At 33.2% G+C, this 23,063-nt stretch overlaps 3 protein-coding genes across 7 annotated transcripts; 2 read left to right on the forward strand and 1 right to left on the reverse strand.

Annotated features, from left to right (window-relative positions):
* Positions 1-3,158: 3,158 nt before the first annotated feature.
* LOC107781754 (heavy metal-associated isoprenylated plant protein 21) lies at positions 3,159-5,060 on the forward strand. Its single transcript, XM_016602512.2, has 3 exons — positions 3,159-3,310; positions 3,455-3,530; positions 4,562-5,060. Exons 1-3 carry the CDS (start codon positions 3,236-3,238, stop codon positions 4,852-4,854), a joined length of 444 nt encoding a protein of 147 aa, XP_016457998.1. The 5' UTR covers positions 3,159-3,235; the 3' UTR covers positions 4,855-5,060.
* Positions 5,061-13,316: 8,256 nt separating this feature from the next.
* LOC107781755 (uncharacterized) lies at positions 13,317-15,747 on the forward strand. The gene is made up of 3 exons (XM_016602513.2): positions 13,317-14,178; positions 14,301-14,376; positions 14,551-15,747. The coding sequence occupies exons 1-3, from the start codon at positions 14,137-14,139 to the stop codon at positions 15,303-15,305; spliced, it is 873 nt and encodes a 290-aa protein (XP_016457999.2). The 5' UTR covers positions 13,317-14,136; the 3' UTR covers positions 15,306-15,747.
* A 157-nt stretch (positions 15,748-15,904) lies between these two features.
* On the reverse strand, positions 15,905-20,558 carry LOC107781753 (uncharacterized). 5 transcript variants are annotated; one of them, XM_016602506.2, is made up of 5 exons: positions 20,407-20,539; positions 19,978-20,087; positions 18,684-18,729; positions 18,240-18,473; positions 15,905-16,918 (listed from the first exon to the last, which is right to left on the reverse strand). In XM_016602506.2, the coding sequence occupies exons 4-5, from the start codon at positions 18,391-18,393 to the stop codon at positions 16,119-16,121; spliced, it is 954 nt and encodes a 317-aa protein (XP_016457992.1). In that variant the 5' UTR covers positions 18,394-18,473; positions 18,684-18,729; positions 19,978-20,087; positions 20,407-20,539; the 3' UTR covers positions 15,905-16,118. The 5 variants fall into 5 exon arrangements, with proteins under 5 accessions (XP_016457992.1, XP_016457995.1, XP_016457990.1 ...); XM_016602509.2 differs by having other exon boundaries at positions 20,412-20,517; XM_016602504.2 differs by lacking the exon at positions 19,978-20,087 and having other exon boundaries at positions 20,407-20,558.
* Positions 20,559-23,063: the final 2,505 nt, after the last annotated feature.

Here is a 23,063-nt window from a genome sequence, read left to right on the forward strand (position 1 = left end):
CAATAATACAGATTCGATCTAGTCGTCCTCTAGATCGTTCCCTTTAATGGCACATGTGTAAGAGGTGACGTGTTCGTTGGGGTCGGTCGTTCCATTATATTTAGGAATTTTAGGCATGCAAAACTTTTTGGGGATCGGTTTCGGAGCTGCGCTCGGGGGGAAAGGCTTTTGTACGAATTTTTTGGAATCCAAGACTTTTAATATCGGTGGTGCCCCCGGGATCTGATCAACCCTGGAGTTATACGTTTTCACTTTTTTGTCGTTTGCTTCAATCCTCCTTTCTCCTGACTCTATTCATTTTGTCAGTTCCTCGAGCATCTTAACAATTTCGGGATTAGTTCCCGATTCTTGCTCATTTGACATCACTTCAGCTGGCCCAGTTTTGTGGGTGACTTCTTGGGGTGGACTAGGCTCGTGCCTGGTCGGTGCCTGGGTTTGGATATGCAACTGGGCTATTGCTACTTGTTGAGCTTGCAACATTTCGAATATCATACGCAAGCAGACTCCGTTTTCCTCAGCGTTTTGGTATTTCGAGCTGCAGATCGAGTTCCACCATGAATGCTATTTTCAGGGTCGGAACGCTGGTTTGCTTCGATGGTCACATGTGAATTAACATCTATTGGCTCTCCGACCCGAGCTTCAACGGGATCGACGAGTGGCCTTCCACCCCCGGGGGTTAAGTTGTTGTTCTCATCTTGAAGGCCAATTTCGTTGTCGATAGGTAGGGCCATTAATTGAGAATTCGTCGTTTTCAACCTGAAATCAAAGATACTTCCAAGAGTAAGTGTAAAATAGTGTGTTTCACATAGATTCGTACCAAATAAACACTATTATCCTTAGCCCCACGGTGGGCGCCAAACTGTTTACCCGAAAAATGGATAGAGTTAAATTTATACGTAGTTCTAAGGATACGTGGTATAATTTGGCACAAATCGGAAAAGTATGTAAAAATTTCGAATATTGACTGTAAAAAGGGAATAAAATACAAACCAAACCGAGTAGAGAACGATTTATGAAAAAGCAAGATGAATCAATGTACATGGCTCACAAAAGGATAATTTCTTTTGTATCTATGTGTGAATATCAATACTTTTCAATAAGGGAATGTGTAGATGCCTTGATGTTCAAAATTGTCCTTTTACAGAAATGATAGTCACTCTTTTATAGTGGAGGGATCATACTTTGGATATAATAAAAAATACATAGTGAGGATCACATGATAGATTAGTTAATTTAGCTTTTCCTTAATTCCTACCGAGATTCTCTCCCCAAGTGCGGCTACAACGGCTCTTGTCTCTTAGCTCGATCTTGGTCGGACTTGATATTGGTCGATCTCCAGATTTCGAGCTCGATACTGATTCGAGCTCAATATTGACTCGGGCTCGGATCTTGAGTTCGATAAAGCCATTTCACATAATAGTTCGATTTGGACTCGAGCTCGATAATGACTTCGAGCTTGGTATTGATCAGTCCCTGAATCTTGAGCTTGGTAATCTGGCTTCAGATCTCACCTCGGTATTATGAAAATGACCCTCGGTCCATCATGTTTCAATCTTGACTAACCACATGAAGGTCAAAATCGATTTTGACCGTATACAGGTCTCAAAGTTAATATGATATTTTCTTTATTAAACAATTTTTTCTGCAGATAGTCTAATGTTTTCTTCCACCACTATTTCTATAAATTAATATCTTAGATATTGTGCACAATTAGATAGTGTCATATAAAATAAGGTGGAAGTAATATACTCCTAATATATTGTGCGGTTTAGAACAAAATATAATTTGGAGGAAAGATTTTATTATTAATTATTATTTATTAATCAAATCCAGCCCTCAGAAAAAAGAAAAGAAAACAATCTAGACAATTGTGCAAATGGAGTAATTATGCATGCATTAGAACCGTTCTTCTTTCTTTCCCATACCATTTCTATTGCAACTAAACCCTTTTTTAAGCCCTTATTATTGCTAAAATATACAGGTCAGGTGGTCAGCTTCCAGCTTCTTTTAAGGTATGATATATAATCGACGTACGTTGAGTACAAAGGTAAAAGAGTTGATAAAAGATTCTATATTAATTCTCTATCCTGTTTCTAAAAAATAAAAATGCTATTTATTATTGTATCGAATTTAAAATTTGAAAAGACCGAACACTCCAAAATAAAATCCAGATCTTTTGTGCACAATTAAAGGAACGGGCGACATCAAGGAGCCAATAATTAGGGGCATTGGCTAACATTAATTGATAAATAATTGAAAAGGCAAAGCCACAACGAAAATGAAAGCAAACATAAAAGTACTTTACAACAATTTTCCAATTAACACATCGCAATAAATAAGTAAAGAGCTACATAAAGGGTCATCATTTCGGGCCACATTTGCATCTTTTGTGGACAATTTCTTTAGCAAAAGTAAAATTAAAGAATGTAACACCATTTTTATAAACACAATACGCTCTTGTCTTACTTTTTAGGATTTAACCTCTGAGCCCTATCATCATACAATTTTTTCACATCAGGTTGAGATAATCTACAAAAACGGATAAATTTTGTGCACTAATCTTGATTTAATAGCATAAAAAATTGATTAAATAACTAGTTACAATCAATTAAAAAGAACTAATGATATAAAACTAAATAATTTACTCTATGAGTATATATAAATTAAATGCATCCCTTTATTAAGTCCCACAAACACTTCATTATGTGCTACGTATAGCTTTTCGCCCTTCGTTGTCAATACAAACCAACTTAACTTCTTGTAAAAATAGCAATAGTTACTATTTTGCTGTAACACGGACCGGTCCGGTATAATATACTGGAGATTGGTGCACCTGTGTATGAACTTCCAACATATTATGCTGGAACTCCAACACGCGAAAAGCTCCAGCATAATATACCGGAGATTGGAGCACCTGTGTATGAACTTCCTGCATATTATGCAGGACCGGTATATTATACTGGTACTGGAACTCCAGTATATTATGCTAGAATATTTTCCGGATTTTGAACAGTATTTTTGTTCAGATTTATCTTTACATGAAAAATGGCTAAATTTTGATTATTTTTGAAACTTTGACTATTTTTCAATTACCACTATGGCTATTTTTTAATTTCTCCTTGCCTTCTTGCCCTCCCCATAAAACCCACAACACAAGTCTCTCTTTCTCTCACTTATATATATTCTTCACTACTTGCCTTGCTTTTTCCCAAAGATAAGTGAAAGTCGAGAGAACATGGGTGTTCTTGATTATTTTTCAAACTTTTGCTACGATACCAGAATAAGACGTACCAAAAGGAAACCATTGCAGGTACTTTAATTTCTATTTTCTGCTCATATTTTTAAAAATTCAAGTTGAATATCATCTTTGTCTACCCTTTTATTACCTTCTTTTTTGTTTAAATTGTCTACCCTGTTAAAATTGTCTTTTTTCTTCTTCTTTTTTCATTGTTAGACAGTGGAAATAAAAGTGAAGATGGACTGTGATGGATGCGAAAGAAGAGTCAAGAATGCCGTTAAACGCATGAAAGGTTCTTACTGTGACTATCTCCAAGAATTGAAATTTGAAATGATAGAAGAAAATAAATATAATTAACTCCATGCTTACAGTTATATGAAATTATTTAATTTTTACTTTAAAGTGGAGTTGCATGTATGTTAATTCTCTGGGAAATAACCTGTGTTTAATTTAGAGTAAACCAATCGTCGAAAAATGGGATAATACTCGTCTAGAAGGAAGATGGAAATGCTTCTATTTCAATTTTCATGTGAACAAAATTCATCACTTTATGCTTTTCTTAGGCGAAGCTCTTCTGATATTTGCTACTAGTACTTTTATAGTACAGGAACCACCTTTTTTTTTTTACCATTTTCTTTGAATGTCACTTGCTAAATTAATACATTGACGTTGGGCTCAAACACGACCCTATATATCGGGCTACAGGGACGGAGCTAGGATGAGTTTGAAATTTTAATTCTTTTAAATTATTAGGTTCTAAATTAATGTTTGTACATAATTAATGAATTTTTCAAAGATATATACAAGATTTGAAAAAAAAGCTACTGGGTTCGGCCAAACCCGTAACCGGTATTGGGGCTTCGTCCCGGTGGGGCTACATAGTCCCAAGGGGTTCAATTAAATCGCCTCTTTCGAAAAATTATACTATTGTGATAAAATTAAAATATTTTTTTCTATAAATATTAAGTACCGAACCCCTTACATAAGTGAAGCTTCTAATATATAGCAGCAGAGGTGACTCAAAGGTTAGGTTGCCGTTTAAATCCAAAATATGATATTCTTGAAATATTTTGAATCATTTTATTAAAACTCTTAGGGGTCATTTTGTTGGGGAAACAAGTTATCTCACCCTCCCATATGGATAAAAATAACACTATAATCCTAGAATAACTGATTCCGGAATTAGTTATTTTAAATTTAATCTCAGAATTAATTATCTCTTATCCTTCGTAGCATACAGAGCCCTTAGTCTGCCACTGCCACTGCATGTAGATATTGCTTTCGACCATGGACTAATTATTGGCATTTGATTTTGTTTTGAAGGTGTGAAAACAGTGGAGGTGATTAGAAAGCAAAACAGGGTGATAGTAAGTGGTTATATTGAACCACAGAGAGTGTTGAATAGAGTAAAGAGCACTGGAAAAAGAGCAGAGATGTGGCCATATGTTCCATATAATTTGGTGTCCTATCCATACGTAGCTCAGGCATATGACAAAAAGGCACCTGCTGGTTTTGTGAAAAATGTACCACAGGCACGTCTTGCCCCTAATGCTACTGAAGAAAAGATTACTTACCTTTTCAGTGATGACAATCCCAATGCTTGTTCTATTATGTAAATTCTCTACATTTTCTTTTTCCTACTTTCAAGATCATCTTTTTTTCTTGTTTGGTCTTTAGGAATTTAGGAAAAGAATATTATGTACTTGTCTCATAATTAAGATCGGGCTAGATACTACCAATGGTTTGATCAATGGAAGATTAACCTTTATGAAAATTATTACAATGTTAATGTATATAACTTACATCTATTTTTTTAGTTCGAGAAAGGGATATCTGAGGAATAATTTTTCACTAAAATACTTTTTTATCATTTCCTGTCCTTAAACTGTTATAAAAGTGGTAAATATTATCGTCATTCTATTTCTAAAATTCCCTAAATAATCACAATTAATTGGGATAACAACTATACAAAACAACTTTTTAAATATTTCTTTTATTCTAGCCTGTTACTACGGCACTCCACTCAATATAGAGGTGTGTTTGGTATGAAAGAACCATTTTCCCAGATTTGGTTGGATTAAATATTTTGTAAAATATTTTCTTCATGAATTCATTTTCCTTCAATTATGGAAAAATATTTTTCCTATAAAGGAAAAATATTTTCCAAAACTCTTTTTCAACTTTTCCCACCCTATTCCCCATCCCTACCAATTCTTTTTTTTTATTTCAATAAATGGGTATTTTTTTTTTTATGATATAGTTTTTTTTATTTTAACAAAAAAAGTACTTTAGTTTCATGATATAGAAAAAATATATTCTATTCATTTCAACAAAATAATATAGTAAAAAGTACTTTATTTCATTTCTAACAAAAAAAGTATTTTCTATTCATGAAATTAAAAAAAAGTATTTTCTTTCATTTTAGCAAAATGAGTATTATCTTTTCATGTTGTATAAATATTATTTTCTTTTTCAATCAAAAAAAAGAGTATTTTTTTTAGTTATGGAGCACAATTTTAAGTCTTTTTTGCGTAAAAAAGTAAAACAACACATTAGTTCCCTTGGATTTTTGTGAATTTTTAAAAGAATAATTAAATTTTTGAACAAAATAAAGTTCTTAAAACTTTTTTTTTTTGGGGGAGGGGAAGCACAGGAAACATGGGACTTGGGGGTAGGGGGTGAAAGAGATTATCATAAAAAATTATTTTTCTAAAAAATATTTTATACTCTAATCAAATACTAAAAAATAATTTTTTACTCAACAACCAAACAAAGAAAATAAATAATAAAATCACTCATTTTTTATGAAATCATTTTTTATGAAAAATATTTTCGTTCATACCAAACACACCCATAGTCGGTAGTTATTTGCGTATTCTATTGTTCATGTTAACAAAGGAGGAGGAAGAGAGAGGGAGTGTATTGGTACCCTAAATTTAAGGAACTTCCAATTTAGTCTCCTGTAGTAAAAAAGCCAGTCAAAGGTTCTTTTCTACGCTCGTGCTATGGCTTGTGTTGAGCTCAATGGTCTTAGAATTAAACACAACATTTTAAACAATAAAGTGGTCAACTGATCATATTTCTTCCTTCTTTTAAACATATTTCCTAGTGAAATTACCCATTAAATTATGAAGAAAATATAGAATTTTTTTAAAAAAAGATCAAAACATCTTGACAGTCTCCAAAAGAAGAAATTAAAGATGATAGACAAAACGGTATTTAGGTTGCCGCAACAGCAAGAAAACAACAAGGGCATCAAGACAAATAAAAAGGAAGGAACTCATGAGCATCAAGACAATTAAAAAACTGTAACAAAGATTTTTTTTTTTTTTTTTTGACATATTGCACAACTTATGGAGTAGGCTAAAAGTTATATATCCACTTAACAATAACAACAATATATTCATTATACTTGTACAAGTGGGGTCTGAATAGGGTAAGGTATACGCAAATCTTACCACTAGGTAGAAAAACTATATCCGGTAGACCCTCGGCTCAAGAAGGAAAAAGAGGAGGGGCAAAAGTTATATATCCACTTGTTGTAATTAATTACAAGTTATTGCACCTTTGAGGAGAATAAATACCTAAATATCAAAGATATTTGCTACCTCATTAGAAGTTTAAAAATTAAAAACAGAAATTACACTTGCATTGAAACATTTGGTGAAGGTTCTAGTACGTTGTATTCTTTCAATTCCAACGCTACTTAAATGGTGGTGACTTGCCCACTTTCACCCACTCATGGAGGGGTAAAGGGGAGTTATTCCTGTAATACAAATTATTAGTGGTTCAAATCTTGCTTAATTTTGATCATGAAAAAGTTCTAAAATCATTCTTTTCTTAGTTTGAAAGAAGAGGATAGAGAATATATGGAGGATCAAATCAGCAAAACAATTAAGCCAAGGAATTAGGAAGAGGGGGGATTCAAATTGAAGACATGAACAGATCACTTTACAAGATTGTGCCATTGTAGTGACATATAGAATCTTATTCTTTCCACATATGACGGAATTTAAGTTGCTTTTATGTGCTACAGATTACAAAAAGGAGCCTTTGATTACCAGCAGCCACTTTTCAAATTCGACAACGGCTTGTCACTCTGCTTATTATTAGTAAATCATTGCATAAATTCACTTATTTAACCCCCTCCCCCTTCCTACTTGTCAACAAAAAGTAAGTGGGCGTTTGGACATAAGAATTGTAAAATTTAAAAAAAAAGTGGAAAATTTTTTGAAGTGAAAATGGTATTTGAAAATTAGAGTTGTGTTCGGATATAAATATAATTTTGGGCTGTTTTTGAAGTTTTATGAGTGATCTGAGTGAAAATTTTGAAAAACAGTTTTTTGGAATTTTTTAAATTTTTGAAAAATTTCAAAGTGCATCTTCAAGTGAAAATTGAAAAATTTATGACCAAACGCTGATTTCGAAAAAAGTAAAAAAAATTCGGGAAAAAAGTGAAAATTTTCTTATGTCCAAACAGGCTCTAAGAGTATGATCGGACCCGCTTCCTAAGGTTAGATGCACCCTTAAATTTATCATTTTATTCATTTTCTGGATTATGAGTGCAATTATACGAATAGTTTAAGTTTTAAGCATTGATAGTGTGAAAATATTTATATAATCAGTTGGCTTAAGTAAAAATTGATAATCTAGAATAAATGATAAATAATTTGTTCTAAGTAGTGAAAATCTCATAAGATAAATTTAAGTTTTATTCACTTATTGCATTAAACTTACATAATTAAGTCACTTATAATATAATTACAAATAAATCTTTGTGATAAATAGAAATGGTAACCTTATAAATATAAAGAACCTACTACCACACGTTAAACTCCATTAATAGTACATTTCAGAATGGATGTAGACTTGTAGGTTTCATCTGGGACATCTACTCTTCATCTTAAACATGTATTAATAATTTAATACTAGTTTTTCTAGCTAGACAATTTTTTTTTTTAAACCCCTCCCAAAATTAGGAAGATCTATAGTGTTTTCACACTTCTCCTCCAGCGTGACTCGAACTTAGGACCTAACGGTCGTGGGTGGAGGTGCAGCTAGACAAGTTTGATACATGCCTTTGCCTCTGTGTAATACTACTCCCTTTATTTTAATTTATATGTCGGTGTGTCGGTGTTCGTATTTTAAATTTTTTTACCGCAATTTTGTTATAGGTCTTTTAAATATTTTAATTTTGAATTATTGAGACTTAAAGTATTTTCTTAATATAGTTTTCAAATATGTAACTTATATTTCAAAAAAATTAAAGATTTTATATCCGAATTCACGGTCAAAGTAAACTCCTTTGACTTTTGAAATCCTAAACCGCTACATAAATTGGAACTGATGAAATTCTTATCTCTTAAAATATATCCTGAAAAAGCAAATATACAGGAAAATACATTAAGAATTGTTTTTGTCGTCGCTTTTTATTTATGGGAGTTTTCAGTATGCATATAAGAGAGGCAGTTCTAATCAAGTACAAGTCTACAAGAACCAAATTGATTAGCATCTTGCAGAAAGTAGATTCTAACTCAACGCACTTCTCAAAATTTTGAAATTTCTTCACGGAGTGTCATTCTAGACAATCAACTTCCTGTTGTTCAAATTTTAGAAAACTATTGCATTATTAATTGTTGGGTTTTTTAAAGGTTTTGATTGAGAAATGGAGGAGACACTCTTTGATTGTATCTCTTCATCTAATCCTTTCACCTATAAATACAAAGCATTATTTCAGATTTTCACAACTGAAATTCCAAAAGTTTTTTTATATTTATGTGATTTATCATTTGAATTCACCGAAATTATGTAATTTGAAGTGCTGTCATTATAGAATAGTTTTTCGTTCTATCCTGAGAGAAATTAATCTAAATACCTTAAATAACTGTGAAGATATTAGATTTTTTAAGGACAGAGAAAATTTGTGGGCTCGGAATATTTTTTCTTTCTGTTTTAACTTCTGCTCTTCTGATTTTTTCCTGTTTTGATTACAGTCTACTAACAGTAATAAAGGAAGATAAGTAAGTTCTACAAGCAGATATAAAGCAAGATAAGTCCGAATACTGGGCAATAAGTGATAGAATATCGTAACTCGCAAGCTACCATTAGAAAGGTATGTTACGCCAATATGCCCTATCAATTTTATTTTATTTTTGTCGTATTCGACAATTTAAATAATGGAGAATCATTGATTTGGCTAGTATTTCTTGTGGATTATACGAAGAAATAAGTATTCCCACTAACAGATTTTAAGGTTCAAAAATGATATCTGAGTGAGAATTTCAACTTTATTTTCTTTTTAGAGACCACAAAAATAAGTATAGCCAAATATTACTTTACTATAAGCAAATCATGCTATTTATCAAAATTGAGGTTCAAATTCCATCAATGGCTAGGTTTTCTAACTTAAATGTTGGTATTCTCCCTACTAGCGTATGTTATAGGGTGTAAATTTATAACAGTTGGTGTTGGTGTGGTATAAATATGATAAAAATATTATTATCCTAACTAATGGCAAAAAAATTATTTATTCGTTAAAACTGTTAAAATTCCTAAGATCCACTTACGATAACCTTATTAAGATGATAAAATCCTTTAAACTCTCCTCAATTTCTGGCTTTTTAACATGACAAAGTGATGCAATCCCACTTTTGTTAAGAATTTTTCTGTGGATATAAAAAGTGAAGTACTGATTAAGATATGATTCTTATCCTGAATCTTGATTAGTAGATTGTACCTATTGCCACTATGTTGGAAAATAATAAACTAGTACCAATATAATTATCGCATACTATTTTAACTTTTCCTCTTTCATCTTATAATTTTTCAAACTGTAGCAGGAAAGTATACATTTTGGAGTCCTTAAAAAGTCTTTGTACCAACTTCCTTTAACAAAAGTTGAGCAGTGACAACAAAGATGGGGCAATAATCTTAACGAAAAGAAAGATATCAAAATTTTAAAATTAGGTACTTCATCATTACATGGTCAAGTTTTTCTAAAAAGCAAGTCTATAACACCGACCAATTTTATTAAACAAAGAAAAAAGGATGAACATTTTATTCCACTATTTATTAAACAAAGAAAAAAGGAAGAACATTATGGTATTTATTTAAATCGGGACAACAAAGAGAAAATGACAATGGTGCTTTAGAATTGAAAAACTGGGTAAAACAAAAATCGTAAGCAAACTTTTTGTTAATTCCGCCGCGTATATCAGTAAATGACAATTATCTTAACCATGATTTGTGTGTCTTGGGGCGAATTAGTGACCCCCATTAGCCGCACAGATAATTTAAAATAAAGCATTATTGAAGCGAAAACTAAGAAGACCTTATATATTAATTACTTCAACAAACTCAATCCTTCTTTTTTTTCACTTTAAATATAAAAGAGGAATTCTTTTAAAAAAAAAGTGAATGGTTTTCGATCATTTTGTTGACAAATTTGCACTTAAAGTTGAAAATTAGTATGGAACGGTATAATTATCATAACCAACTGCAATTTCATCGACTAAATGAACTGGTGCCTGTACATCTCTAATCTTCTAGTGCTAGTTGTAGCCATGGGAGGTTAGAGGTGGGGACTCTGCCAAAAGGCACAAATTTACTTCAAGAAATGGTGTACTAACTAGGATATTACAATTCAAGTTGTAATAAATTATGAAGTTGAATTCTAATGATCTTCTAATTAGGAGAGTAATTTAGGGTGATCAATTAAATACTCTTTATCGAAAAAATTATTATTGGTCAATATTACCTATTATCGTATATATCGAAATTTTGGACACTTTTATATACTCTTACCAAAATATTTGGTTTTGCCACCACAATTCAACTATTGTTATTAAATTTTCTTACTTCCCGATTAATTAAGTAATCCCCGATTAATAAAGTAAAGGCAACGTACTTAAATTTGAAATAGCTGTTATGCTTGTTAGGCAGCAAAAGTAAGTCCAAGCTTCTTGAAGAGAATGATTATGTCTGAAAGACTACTATAATGATCAATCACTCTATGTTCTAATCAACTAACTGTAAAGTTTTTTTCTTTTCCTTTCTATTTTTGCAATATCAATCATCACAAAAGCTATGTGCATTGACGAAAATTAATTTCTCATTACATACTTCTAAAGCACGATCTTTACGCAAATAGCTGGTCATATTAATTGTTTATTTTTTTATCATATACATAAATTATATATTGATTATATATAATTATATAATATAATACATAAATTATGTATATATTATCCAATCACCGGCTATTTTTAATTTAATTGATAGAGTAAGCGGCCATTTGGGTTAATTTTTCTTTATTATACGTGTCGAAGTGCCGCTGTGGAGAGAGAGCTCTGTTATTCATTTGTATAACCAGCTACCTTTGCCAATTATATCTTTAAAATTAAAAGGAAAATCTAGTAATGGGATTTCCATTTTCAATTTCACTTGATCCGAAGAAAAAGCAAAAGCGTGTTATTTATACATCATGTCCCTTTACAATTTTTGAATTTAAGAAGCAATAGATCTTGAAATATTAAAAAATCTTTTATAAAAAATTGACAATGTAAGTTTTCCGACAATGTAAAATTGCATATGGCAACAAAAGAAATTCAAAATCACTGAAAAAATGGGGAAACCGACAAAAAAAAAATTGAGAAAACCAATTCTATATTTGGATTGACTACTTTTACAGATTTAGATAATCGAAAGGTGCTTTGGTCTTTCCTCTAAAGGAAAAATTGACTCAAATCAAACCATGAATATCCCTACCTACTTACACAAGTGATCCGGTTGATTTCCTTTTTATAGGGCTGTTTATGATAGGGGCTAGTTCACCGTTCGGTAAAAGATATTTATAACAGCTAATAAATACACATATTTTATACAATAATTACATATTTTATAGTAGGCTATTTCCAACAAGAGCTTGAGGCCCAAAAGCAATAATAATCTGAAAAGGAATAATGCGACGTGCATTGCCAGTAGATGGCTATCTGGACCAAAACTACAACACTCAGCAGAAATGGTCCTACCGTGGGCCTGATGAAGAATTTTAGGGGAGAAATTCAAAAATAGCCAGATTTACAAGTGGTAATTAAAAAATAGTCACAGTTTCAAAAGTAATTGAAATTTAGCCACTTTTCATGTAAAGATAAATCTAAACGAAAATACTGTTCAAAATTCGGAAAATATTCCAGCATAATATACTGGAGTTCTAGTACAATATACCGGTCCAGCATAATATGTTGGAAGTTCATACAGGTGCTCCAATCTCCAGTATATTATTCTGGAACTTTCCGCGTGTTGGAGTTCCAGCATAATATGCTGGAAGTTCATACACAGGTGCACAAATCTCCAGTATATTATGCTGGACCGGTCCGTGTTGCATCAAAATAGTAGCTATTTTTTAATGACTTTGCAAACGCTGGCTATTTTTGAATTACCAATCCGAAAACTGGCTAGTCCGTACTATTTTTACGAATTTTAGGCCTAAATGCATGACTGAACTCGTATATATTGACAATCTAGTTTCTTCAGAAGATTGTCAAACTGGTAGAACAAAGCTAAGGATTTCAGGCCCTTATTTACTCATGCAAAGTGGTTAAGGTGGATCATATTTTGGTCCAATTTTACTGGATGTCCACAAATGCACAAGATGGACCATTTTGGGAGGCCAAGCAAGCAAAGGGTTTCATGAATCCCAAAAGAAAAATGAAAATCCTAAAATGGTACTACCTCTCAAAATATTGTCATGATAGTAACAACAATAATATACCTAGTATAATCTCACAAGTGGGATCTAACAAGGGTGGGATGTACTCAGACCTTACCCCTATCCTGCGAGAGGTAGAGAGACAAAATATTGTCATGATAGTTAAAAAAAAAACAAATGTTGTATAAATTATCAGGAGTTTAAGCTATACATAATGTAAAATTTGTTACATCATCTCTTAAGTGGCGAATCTAGAGCATTGTATATGGGTTTTCAAGAATCCATTAAATTTTGCATAGACCCTGTATTTCTATTAAAAAATCACTAAATATCTATATATATCTAGCCGTGAACCCAATTATTATTGTATATAAATTTGAGATTACAATATAAATCCATAAACTTCAAATTCTGGATCGGACTCTCTATGTAATTTAGTAACTTGTTATATAGATTACAATATTCTATTTTTCAGGTTACTATATCTAACCTATTATACATAAAAAACTTACATTATCATTGCAAAAAACTTAAACTCAATATTATTATATATTATTATAGAGCTGTGTATTCTAGACGGTGTACACTTTCGAATTCTTTGAACATTAATTAGGGAGGGAATCCATGAGCAGGAAGAAGGCTGAAAAGAAGCAAAGTGGCTGAAGCAGCTGCCTACGATCAAATCATGTAGTAGTACTGTATTCCCACACACATTGTCATGCTTAAGAATCTTTACTACAGCATTTACCTGTAAATGGAAAAACGAAGGATGCTCTGCTGCCTGCCTTATCTCAACTGTCAATCCTCATTTCCCTGAAGTACTATTCAACTGGTCAAATCACACTTTTCTTACACCCTCCACCCAACCCACCCCCCCCCACCCCCGGGGGGGGGGGGTGCTCTCTCTGTGTAAAGAGCACAAAATCACTACAGACACTGACATTTTTGGGGGTTTGTTGTTTTTGTATTTGAGATGAAAGGACTAGCTAGAAATATAGTGCCTCATATTCTTGTTTCTGGTCATGTATTTGGTGCCTGCATTTCTCTGCCACTCTACTAGTACAAACTGTGGCTTATTTTTAGCCACTGGTAGAGTGATCCTTCCGAGACAAGTTAGTAGGAAGACTTAAAATAGGAACAAGTAGTTCAAACTTCATTTGACAAAAGAGGACAAACTAAAGGCTGAAAAATGTCTGCAACTGCCCATGAATATGAGTTTGTGAGAATTCAGGTCATTCGCTAATTAGTTCTCATAAGTTCCTCCTCTTCTTTTTTCTAAGTATTTTCTTTTTACCATTGTCTTCTGTCTTCTTTAACTACTTGTTTGTGTTCATTTTTTTCTTCTGTTTACAGACTTACGTTCTTAAAGTTCAGATACATTGTCATGGGTGCATGCGGAAGGTGAAGAAACTGCTTAAAAGAATTGAAGGTACTTACTTTTCACCTATAACATCTACCTCTTTCTTTCTCCAACCTGTACATATCGTTTTCGCCACCTATAAGCAGTTTCTTTGCTTTCAACATAAAGGGCAGGGGAAGTTTATATTTTTAGAATTTTAGAAAGAGACATCATTTACATTACCGCTAAAACATTTGGTTTCAGGGGTTTATCAAGTGAAAATGGATGTCGAAGAACAAGTGGTCATAGTATATGGTAATGTGGAAGCTGCAACACTGATCAAGAAACTAAACAAATCAGGGAAACATGCAGAGCTTTTATCAGAGAACCCATTAGAAAACCAAGAAATACAACTACTCTATAACAGGTTCAATGATAACAACAATCACCAAAACCAGGGAGCTCTAAACTGGTGTGACTATGAGAAGACTCAGAACCCGGAACTCCTTAACTGGCTCAATAATATCAAGCACCAAAACCAAATGCACAGCTCATACAATTCTCTTGGAACCTCCAAGATGAAGCCTATGTTTGCCCCTACTGAACGAGGCTTCGATCACTGGGGCAACAATGAGTTTCTGGACCGGAGTATCGGCATTGGCTCCCTCACAGGTGAAACAAACCAAAACTTGTATGCACTAGGAAACATGGATTATCCATATTTTAGTCAGGAGGAAAACATCACTAACAATGCAGATTTTGGAATAACTTCCCCATTTGAAAATCTGCAAAGTATACAAGCTGGTAGAAGAAATTCAATAGTTGATTTTCAAGGTCTCCGAAGCACTAATCCTAGTTTTGCTCCAAACCAAGGTCTCAAAAATGTAAATTCCCATTTTGCTGATTTGAAAAGCAAAGGACTAGGACTAGAGAACTTACATACTGCTCGGGGGGATTATGGATATCAACCAAGGCAATTCAGTGAGATGAATGACATGCAGGCTTACCGTTACAATTAATCCACCTTCAACAATGATGAACTCTTACAGGCAGAACATGCATGGCAATGGCATTGACAACTTCAACAGTGATATCTACGCGTATCAACCAGGGAGTATTCTCAATCAGAGATATGGTGTCTTCCCACCCAACATAAGCCATCCTTGGAACCAGGGAGTATTCTCAATCAGAGATATGGTGTCTTCCCACCCAACATAAGCCATCCTTGGAACGTGAATGGCTATAGTATTTGAGAGATTACCGTCTCCACCTCTATATGTAGTTTAAATTTCAAGTTTAACATTTAAACTCTTCTCGTTTCCCTCTTCTTCTTCTTCTTTTTTTTTTTTTTTTTGGGCCATAAGCACATTTTACATTTGAATCACTTATATACATTTACAGTGTAAAAACGTTTTTTCCCTATCCTAGTAATTTAACCTGTTGCCATGCTTTATTTTACAAGTTACTTATTCCACCTCTGATGGAGACAAACGTTGCAATGACAATTGCAGTATACATGCAGTAATGTGAAACTCCAGGTACCGGGTAAAATAGAGAGGTAGCTGTAGAGCAATTAACCTATCTCAAAGTGTTAGTTATGAAATTCTGGTTCCTATTCAGTAGCAAGAATAAGTAATCTAAGTAAAATGCCTACATAAGAGCAATCATAAACAATTTACAGAAAGCAGTAAGCAAGTCCACCAACTGCTGACAAATCTTCTAGACCTGAATTATCTCTGATCTAATAGCTAAAGAGACTTGGTATCAGCGCCTAAGACATAAATCTATTGGTATAATGTTTAGATGCTAAAAGAAATGGCACCTCTTTGAAGCTATCGTTTCCGTGCTTTCCTACGCCTAGACTCTGCTTTCTGCCATTTCTTTCTAGGTACCACTTTGCTCTTTGGTTTCAATTTCATTTCAGGAGAGAACTTATAGTTTGGATCTCTCATACGAGCTTGTATATCTTTGAAAAACTGCATATTCAATTTCTTAGGTCCTCCCTGTCTCAGTTCGGCGTATTCTGGCCCTGAAATGATGTTCTCAAAAGCACCAATTAGAATGTCCACATCGCTCATAACCTCCCAAACATTGATGTAACGCCCATCAGGTCCTTTTTTCAATTTCTTAAGGGCATTTTCCACTGCAATTTTTCTAGCTTGCTTTCCAGGAGATAACTCTTCAGGTTCCTGCTCAGATTTCAAGGCTTCAGAGAGCGTTCTATATTGAGGTTTTTCCTCAAATTCAAACAGTTTATCAATGTAGCTATCACTCTTTTCATTCGGGTATGGTTCAGTTGGAATATCATCATCATCATCTCCTTCACTACCGGTCCATAATGTCTTCTCTTCATCACTATCGGACCACAGACTTCTCAGTTCGTCACTATCATCTGCATCAATAGGACCGTCTTGCTCTTTTGCTCGTTGTTTAGCTTTCCTAATATCTTTCTTGAGACGGCTATGACTATCAGTTTTATCGGAGTCACTTTCATCTTCACTTGCTGTCCAAAGACGTCTCTCTTCGTCATCCATTTGTTTTGCCCAGGCTTTCTTAAACTCATCTGGTTTAGGTATACCGCCACCAAATAGATCATAATTGGAACGTCTGTTACGTGCATATGATCTCAATGCTGCATCAAATAAAGCACCTCTTGAATTTTGTTTGCAAGTTACTATACTTGCAAGAAGAAAAAAAAGTTCAAAATGTTGTGTGCAGAAAGTACTCCATATTTCCAAAAAGTAGCTGCTTTGACTTCTGACCTATAACCAGAAGTTCTATCCATAGCAAGTTCAGGAAATAAATTCTAAAAAATTGTTGCCACTTCGAGGAAAATTTAATTTTAAAAATTTGTTGCAGTTTCATGGGAAAAAAGAGGTCAGATAATGGTGGCACAAGCACTAACATGTTCTATGGATGTATAACAACTTAGAATACAGAATTTCATTCATGAATGATGATCTTCCAAATTTATATGTTTTAGTTTCATTTCAAAGAACAGAAGAAAGAACTTCAAGAAACAATAAGAATGCCAACCGACAAGTTATAATGAAAGGAGAAGTGCTCACGTACTGGGGCAGACATATATAAGTAAGTCTGTTTTAAAGTGAGCTGTGATTTTATCAGCAGGTGAAGTATGGTTTGCCTAAAAGATAAACAATAAAGGAAACACAGTGCTATAGATTGTTAGATAACTATAGAGATGTTAGAACTTTAGGGTCCTTTTCAACTGATCATGATTATGATCAGCAACAATCAATTGATAGAATATATGCAAAAACCCGTCACAAGAAAGGAATGTGAATTAGTTTTTATCTTGAAAGAAGAAGTAGGAATAGCCATGAAGAAGTCTATGAAAAGTGACAATCACATAAACATACATGTAGCAGACTCATGGAACGAGAAAGCAGTTAAGAACAATGCTGACATGCAAAAAACAAATACTTGTCCAGGGTCATGGTTAAACAGCAGAGACACAAGTAGTAGCACTTACGAGGCAAAATATTGAAGTAAAAGCACAGATGTGTTCAAAACTATTCACTAGACGATTCCATGCTAGGTTGAAATTCATTCACTGATTGGAGATTATACACACGGCATAAGATTGAAGCAGAAACTTTAGAAGTCAGTCAATCCAAAACTCAAGAAATCCTTAAATGTTACTCCCACAACTGAGCAATCCCTATTCTGAATCTGATCCACCACTAAAATTCTAGAAATAATTTATTCTGTCCTTGGACTGCCTTGGAGCAGTCTAGGGCTTCTAATATTTCATTGAGAACTCTCACAAACAGATTGGCCACATGAAAAGAAGCCTTATCTCCATCACTTATAATACTCCTGAATGCCCAAACGGTGCCTTATAAACACCAATATTACTTCACAGAGAGGGAAAATAAGCTTCAAGCTTTATAACTTAACCAATTAGGTTGAGAGGAGTGCAGAGAACTGACCTTGAAGTTGGAGCATAGGATAACAATAGCCATGGAGAACAGTGCGTGGACAAGACTGGAATGTGCAGGGCAAGATTGGTGGTTGCAATTTGACTCCAGCAATTGATCTGTACATGCAGGCAACCGTACAAAGGCGAGAAAACCTTCGAGCCATTTTCCGATTTATGCAGAGATAAAACCATACAACTCAACCCTAACTCCGCACCAGCTTCTTTAAAGAAGAAACTACTACAGCTGAAAAAAAAAATACTCCTATTTATTAGTGTTAGGAAAAACAAAGAGGAAATCAGGTAGAATTTTGGATTCCAAGAAGAGGACTAGTGATGAAGTTTCAAGTATTTATTGTGTGTGGTGTGTTTGATTCTTTTATAGTTCCTTGTTACACTTATTATAGTTCCCCTTTTCAAGAAGTACGAAATTCTCTTTAGAATCAACTCCATTTACCTTAATTTTAATCTCCAGTATTCTTCAGCGTTATCTTGTTTCTAAGCTGTCACAGTTTATCCAATACAAGTTAATAGACAAATAACAAATATTAATGAAACATCTACAAGATCGAATCTCCTAATCAAAGAATAATGAGGAGCAGAAAGGTTGTAATCAGAAGCACATATAACTAGATTTCTTCGTCATTACATAGTACCAGTCCTACAACTTCTTGCTAATACCATAACGTCCAATATTGGATTCAGGATTTAAGCTATCAAACATAAAAACTCTTTGTTTCTAAATAAAATTTTAAGAACTAAGGGTCGGTTTGGTATAACGAAAAATGTTTTTCGTGAAAAATGTTTTCTTGAAAAACAAGTATAATCTTACTCATTTTTCGTGTTTGGTACACAAATTAAGGAAAATAACTTAAAAATATTTATAAATAATTTAGATACAATAAACATGAAGTCATAAATTTTCGAACCAACAACCTTCCTAACCCAAATATTTGATAAACTTGTGAACCGTTAAACTTTCGAACCCGTAAACTCTATAATTTCTAAACCCGCAAACTTCCAAACACATAAACCTCTGAACTCATAATTTTGGAACTCGTAAAATTTTGAACCTGTAAATCGAAAAAATAAAAAAACTAGCACTGAAAATATTATAAAAAAAAAAAAAAATTGTCACGGGGTGAGGGGTGGGTGGGTGAATGGTGCAGAAAAACCACAAAACAGAAAACAAAAAATTAAAAATACAAAAAAAAAAAAATGCAGGGGAGAGGGTGTGGTATAGAAAAACGAAAAAACAGAAAATTAAAAAATGTAAAAAAATTGTTAAAAAACAAATTTGCGGGGTGGGGGGTGGCGGTGAGTAAAAAGAAAAAAACTGAAATCTTGGAAAAAAAAAACTTTTTGGAAAGGGGGGCGGGGTAGGCGAGAGAAGAGTGAGGGGGTTGGGGTTAGATGTGAGAGTAGGTGGGGGGTTTTGGAAAATGTTTTTTTTTAGGGAAGTCATTTTCCTCCGATTTCAGAAAAAATGTGATATCTAGGAAAATATTTTTCAAACTATTTTGTGCAACCAAAAAGTGAAAAATGGGAAAAAAAAATTCCGTCATACCAAACACACCCTAAATGGCACACACCACTCTTTAAGTCATAGACATCTCACTACAACGTTGACACTTGACTATATGCAACTAAAATGAAAAGCTTGTCTACCATAACGAGCGTTCAACATCACGACAAAGGTACTGAATCATTTCTGAGATTAAACAACGTAAGAGTAAGTTAACGAAAATAACATTCAAGACAAGTTTTGAGAGGCTCAATCAACTCGGTCTCTTCAAGGACACACATCCTCTGTAATGATCGTTAGCTCTTAGACTCGTTTAATATATCATCTCCACTTCAACTAGATAGCCAAAAAAAAACATTATGAGTTAATAGAATGAAATTTCACAAAAGAATAAAAAGAGGTGTGCTAGTAATCGATCCAATTTAAAATGAAAAAAGTCATTTTTGCTCAAGTTGTTTAATTATCAGTTAAATTTATTCACTTCAAAAACTACTAACATCCGCAACCAATCAACTTAGATTTCAATTTGGGGTTAATTTATTAACAATCAGCAAAACCAACAAATCAGTCGCCTTCAAATTGTGAAAAGACAATCATTGAGCAAACAAACAAGGAAAACCTTGACGGACCCTCCAATTAATATAAACGAACTAACCTCACCCGGTTGTGACGGTCGGCGGGAGAGCAGGAAAAGTGAGCCGCGAGTAACTTGTCATTTGACCGAACAGGATAATTGAGAGAAGGGTGTTAACAGCAAAGTTTTTTTAAAAAAAAAATAACACAAGTTATAGTAAAGTTCGAAGACACGACCTGGAAAATAGAGCCAAAATGTCTAAACGACGTTGCTTCATTATTCAGTAATGTGATTAAAAAATATTGTAGAAAGAGCTCTTAAATATGAAACAAAATCCGATATGTTATGAAAATATTATATTGTGGATGTCTATTCATTACTCCGCTATAGATATCTTCCTGAAGAAAATTATTCATTTAGTACTCTGTTGAAGTTTATCTACAAGCAACTGATGCAGGTAGGTTGCAAGCAACTCAATGAAATGATTTGCAGCAGTTTCTTATTAAACAGGCAGGTTGCAAGCAGCTCATACAGACAGCTTACAAGCAGCTCATGCAGGCAGGTTGCAAGCAACTCAATAAAATGATTTGCAGCAGCTTCTTATTAAACATGCAGGTTGCAAGCAGCTCATGCAGATAGCTTACAAGCAGCTAAAGAAAAGCCTTGCAGCTGCTTCCTGAAAAGTCTCGTAGCTGCTTTCTTTCTTTTATAGATAGAAGAGTTTTCAGTTAATTATAAACATAAGTTTGAAAGTTGAATAAAATATCAATCTCCCTCTATACTTGTCTTCAGTTTATTTCTTTTTAGTCTTTATTTTATAACACGTTATCAGCACGAGACTCTGCCATTTTGAGCACTTACATCGAATTTAATTTCTATTTCAGTGTTCATCTCCGATGTAAGGCGACACTCTTATGTCCGTGGTCAGATCTTGGTCATTCCGAGCATCATAAGGCAGATTATATCCTTGAGGTGGTGAGTTTTTCTTCTTGGCAGTAGTGATGTAGATATCACTTACATATGGAGTGGCCAAATTTGTGTAATTTAATTTGAGCCTTTTGCTTATATTTTAATATCTTTATCATCGCTTGCTTGGTTATATGTTACGTATACAGTACCTATTTTGGTATTTGTTTTCATCCTTATTATCTTAATAAAGGATTACAAAGTGGATAGCATTGTTAGATCCACTTAAACTCTAGTAGAGTTTGCAAGAAATATACAACCACCAGAAGTGGTTATATTTCATATATCTCATTGTAACTAAATTTTGTTAACCACCAAAAGTGATAATTTAGGCTTTCTATGATTACAATTAAAGATAAGCTATAGAAACATTCTCTATATTATATGCACGCCTGGATTTGCTCCTGAAGTAGTAAATATTTTAAAAGAGGTTGAAGCATCACAATTTGATGTGATTAATGTGCTTTCAGATAATTATATTCGATTTCCTGAAGGATGAGAATTTTTGATAAATATTAATCTATTTCCTGAAGTGAATGTGATAATATTAATAAAGTCGTAAATATGAACGCGCTATTGTTGTAAATATATTACAATTCACCTCTAGAAGAGTTAATATGATTGAGAGAATATATACTCAATATTTCATATTTTAAATTTGCTCCTGAAGAAGTAACACAATTGAAATTTTCTCCCGAAGTAGGAAAATATTTTGAAGCAGTGTCTTTCTGTGCTTAAACAAAATAATGAGCTATTCAAAGTTAATTTTGAAGCACATTTTCATTCCTTGGAGTGAATGAAGAAATACCACAACTCACCTCCTGAAGAGGTAGAATAATAGAGGATATAAATATTATTTTTGTGGCATAAAGATCATTGCTGCATGTACCTGTTGTACGTAAAACATCTTGGATAATCTTATTAAGTAGCATTCTAAGGCAAAAGTATTCTTATAGAATGATTTCTACTACAACCACATTAATATATTATGGTTAGTTATTGAGTTCCCCGAAGGAAATAACAACTCGTGTATCTTTCCTTAAAAGATGCAATGACTATGTGGTTATCGTATTAATACAAAATATTCAGATGATAATGATATTTCTCCTTGAAGGAGATATTTGTCACAAAGTTAGTGGTAAAAATATTAAAATTCTTAATTTTTGTCATTTATAAATTTAGAATTAGCTTTATATTGTTCATTTGAATATGATTTTCTCTCATGATACCAGATCTGAGCAATATTTAGTAGTACAACAAAAGCTCCTAAAGAGCTAACAGTTTGTCTAGAAGACACATGACACAAGTAGTGTTTGAATAATATTTGATTGTGGACAATAAATGGAAGGCTCCCGAAGAGCTTATTTGTCATTATTGTGGTCAAAACATATGTTATGATAAATCGAAGTTTACTAATACATATGACTATCATACTGAGACTACAAATGATTAAAAGATTGAAAATTTTTATGTTTTCACAATCATATGGGGTAAATATGTATGTGAGAAGTTACCTGTCTTATTCTTCAAATTTGTACTATATCATGTATCACAGTATACCAGAAGTTTACTAATGCAAAAGCAGTCATAGTAAATCAGAAATTTACTGATGCAAAAGTTTATGCCATAGTAAACCAGAAGTTTACTGATGCAAAAGTTTATGCCATAGTAAACCAGAAGTTTACTTAGAGATAGTACATGTCATGACAAACTTGAAGTTTTCATCTGCCAATTTTAAATGAGCTATTTGAGAATTCAGATAAGCATATACT

This window comes from Nicotiana tabacum, chromosome 17 (assembly GCF_000715075.1).
Source record: "Nicotiana tabacum cultivar K326 chromosome 17, ASM71507v2, whole genome shotgun sequence".
Taxonomy (NCBI): domain Eukaryota; kingdom Viridiplantae; phylum Streptophyta; class Magnoliopsida; order Solanales; family Solanaceae; genus Nicotiana; species Nicotiana tabacum.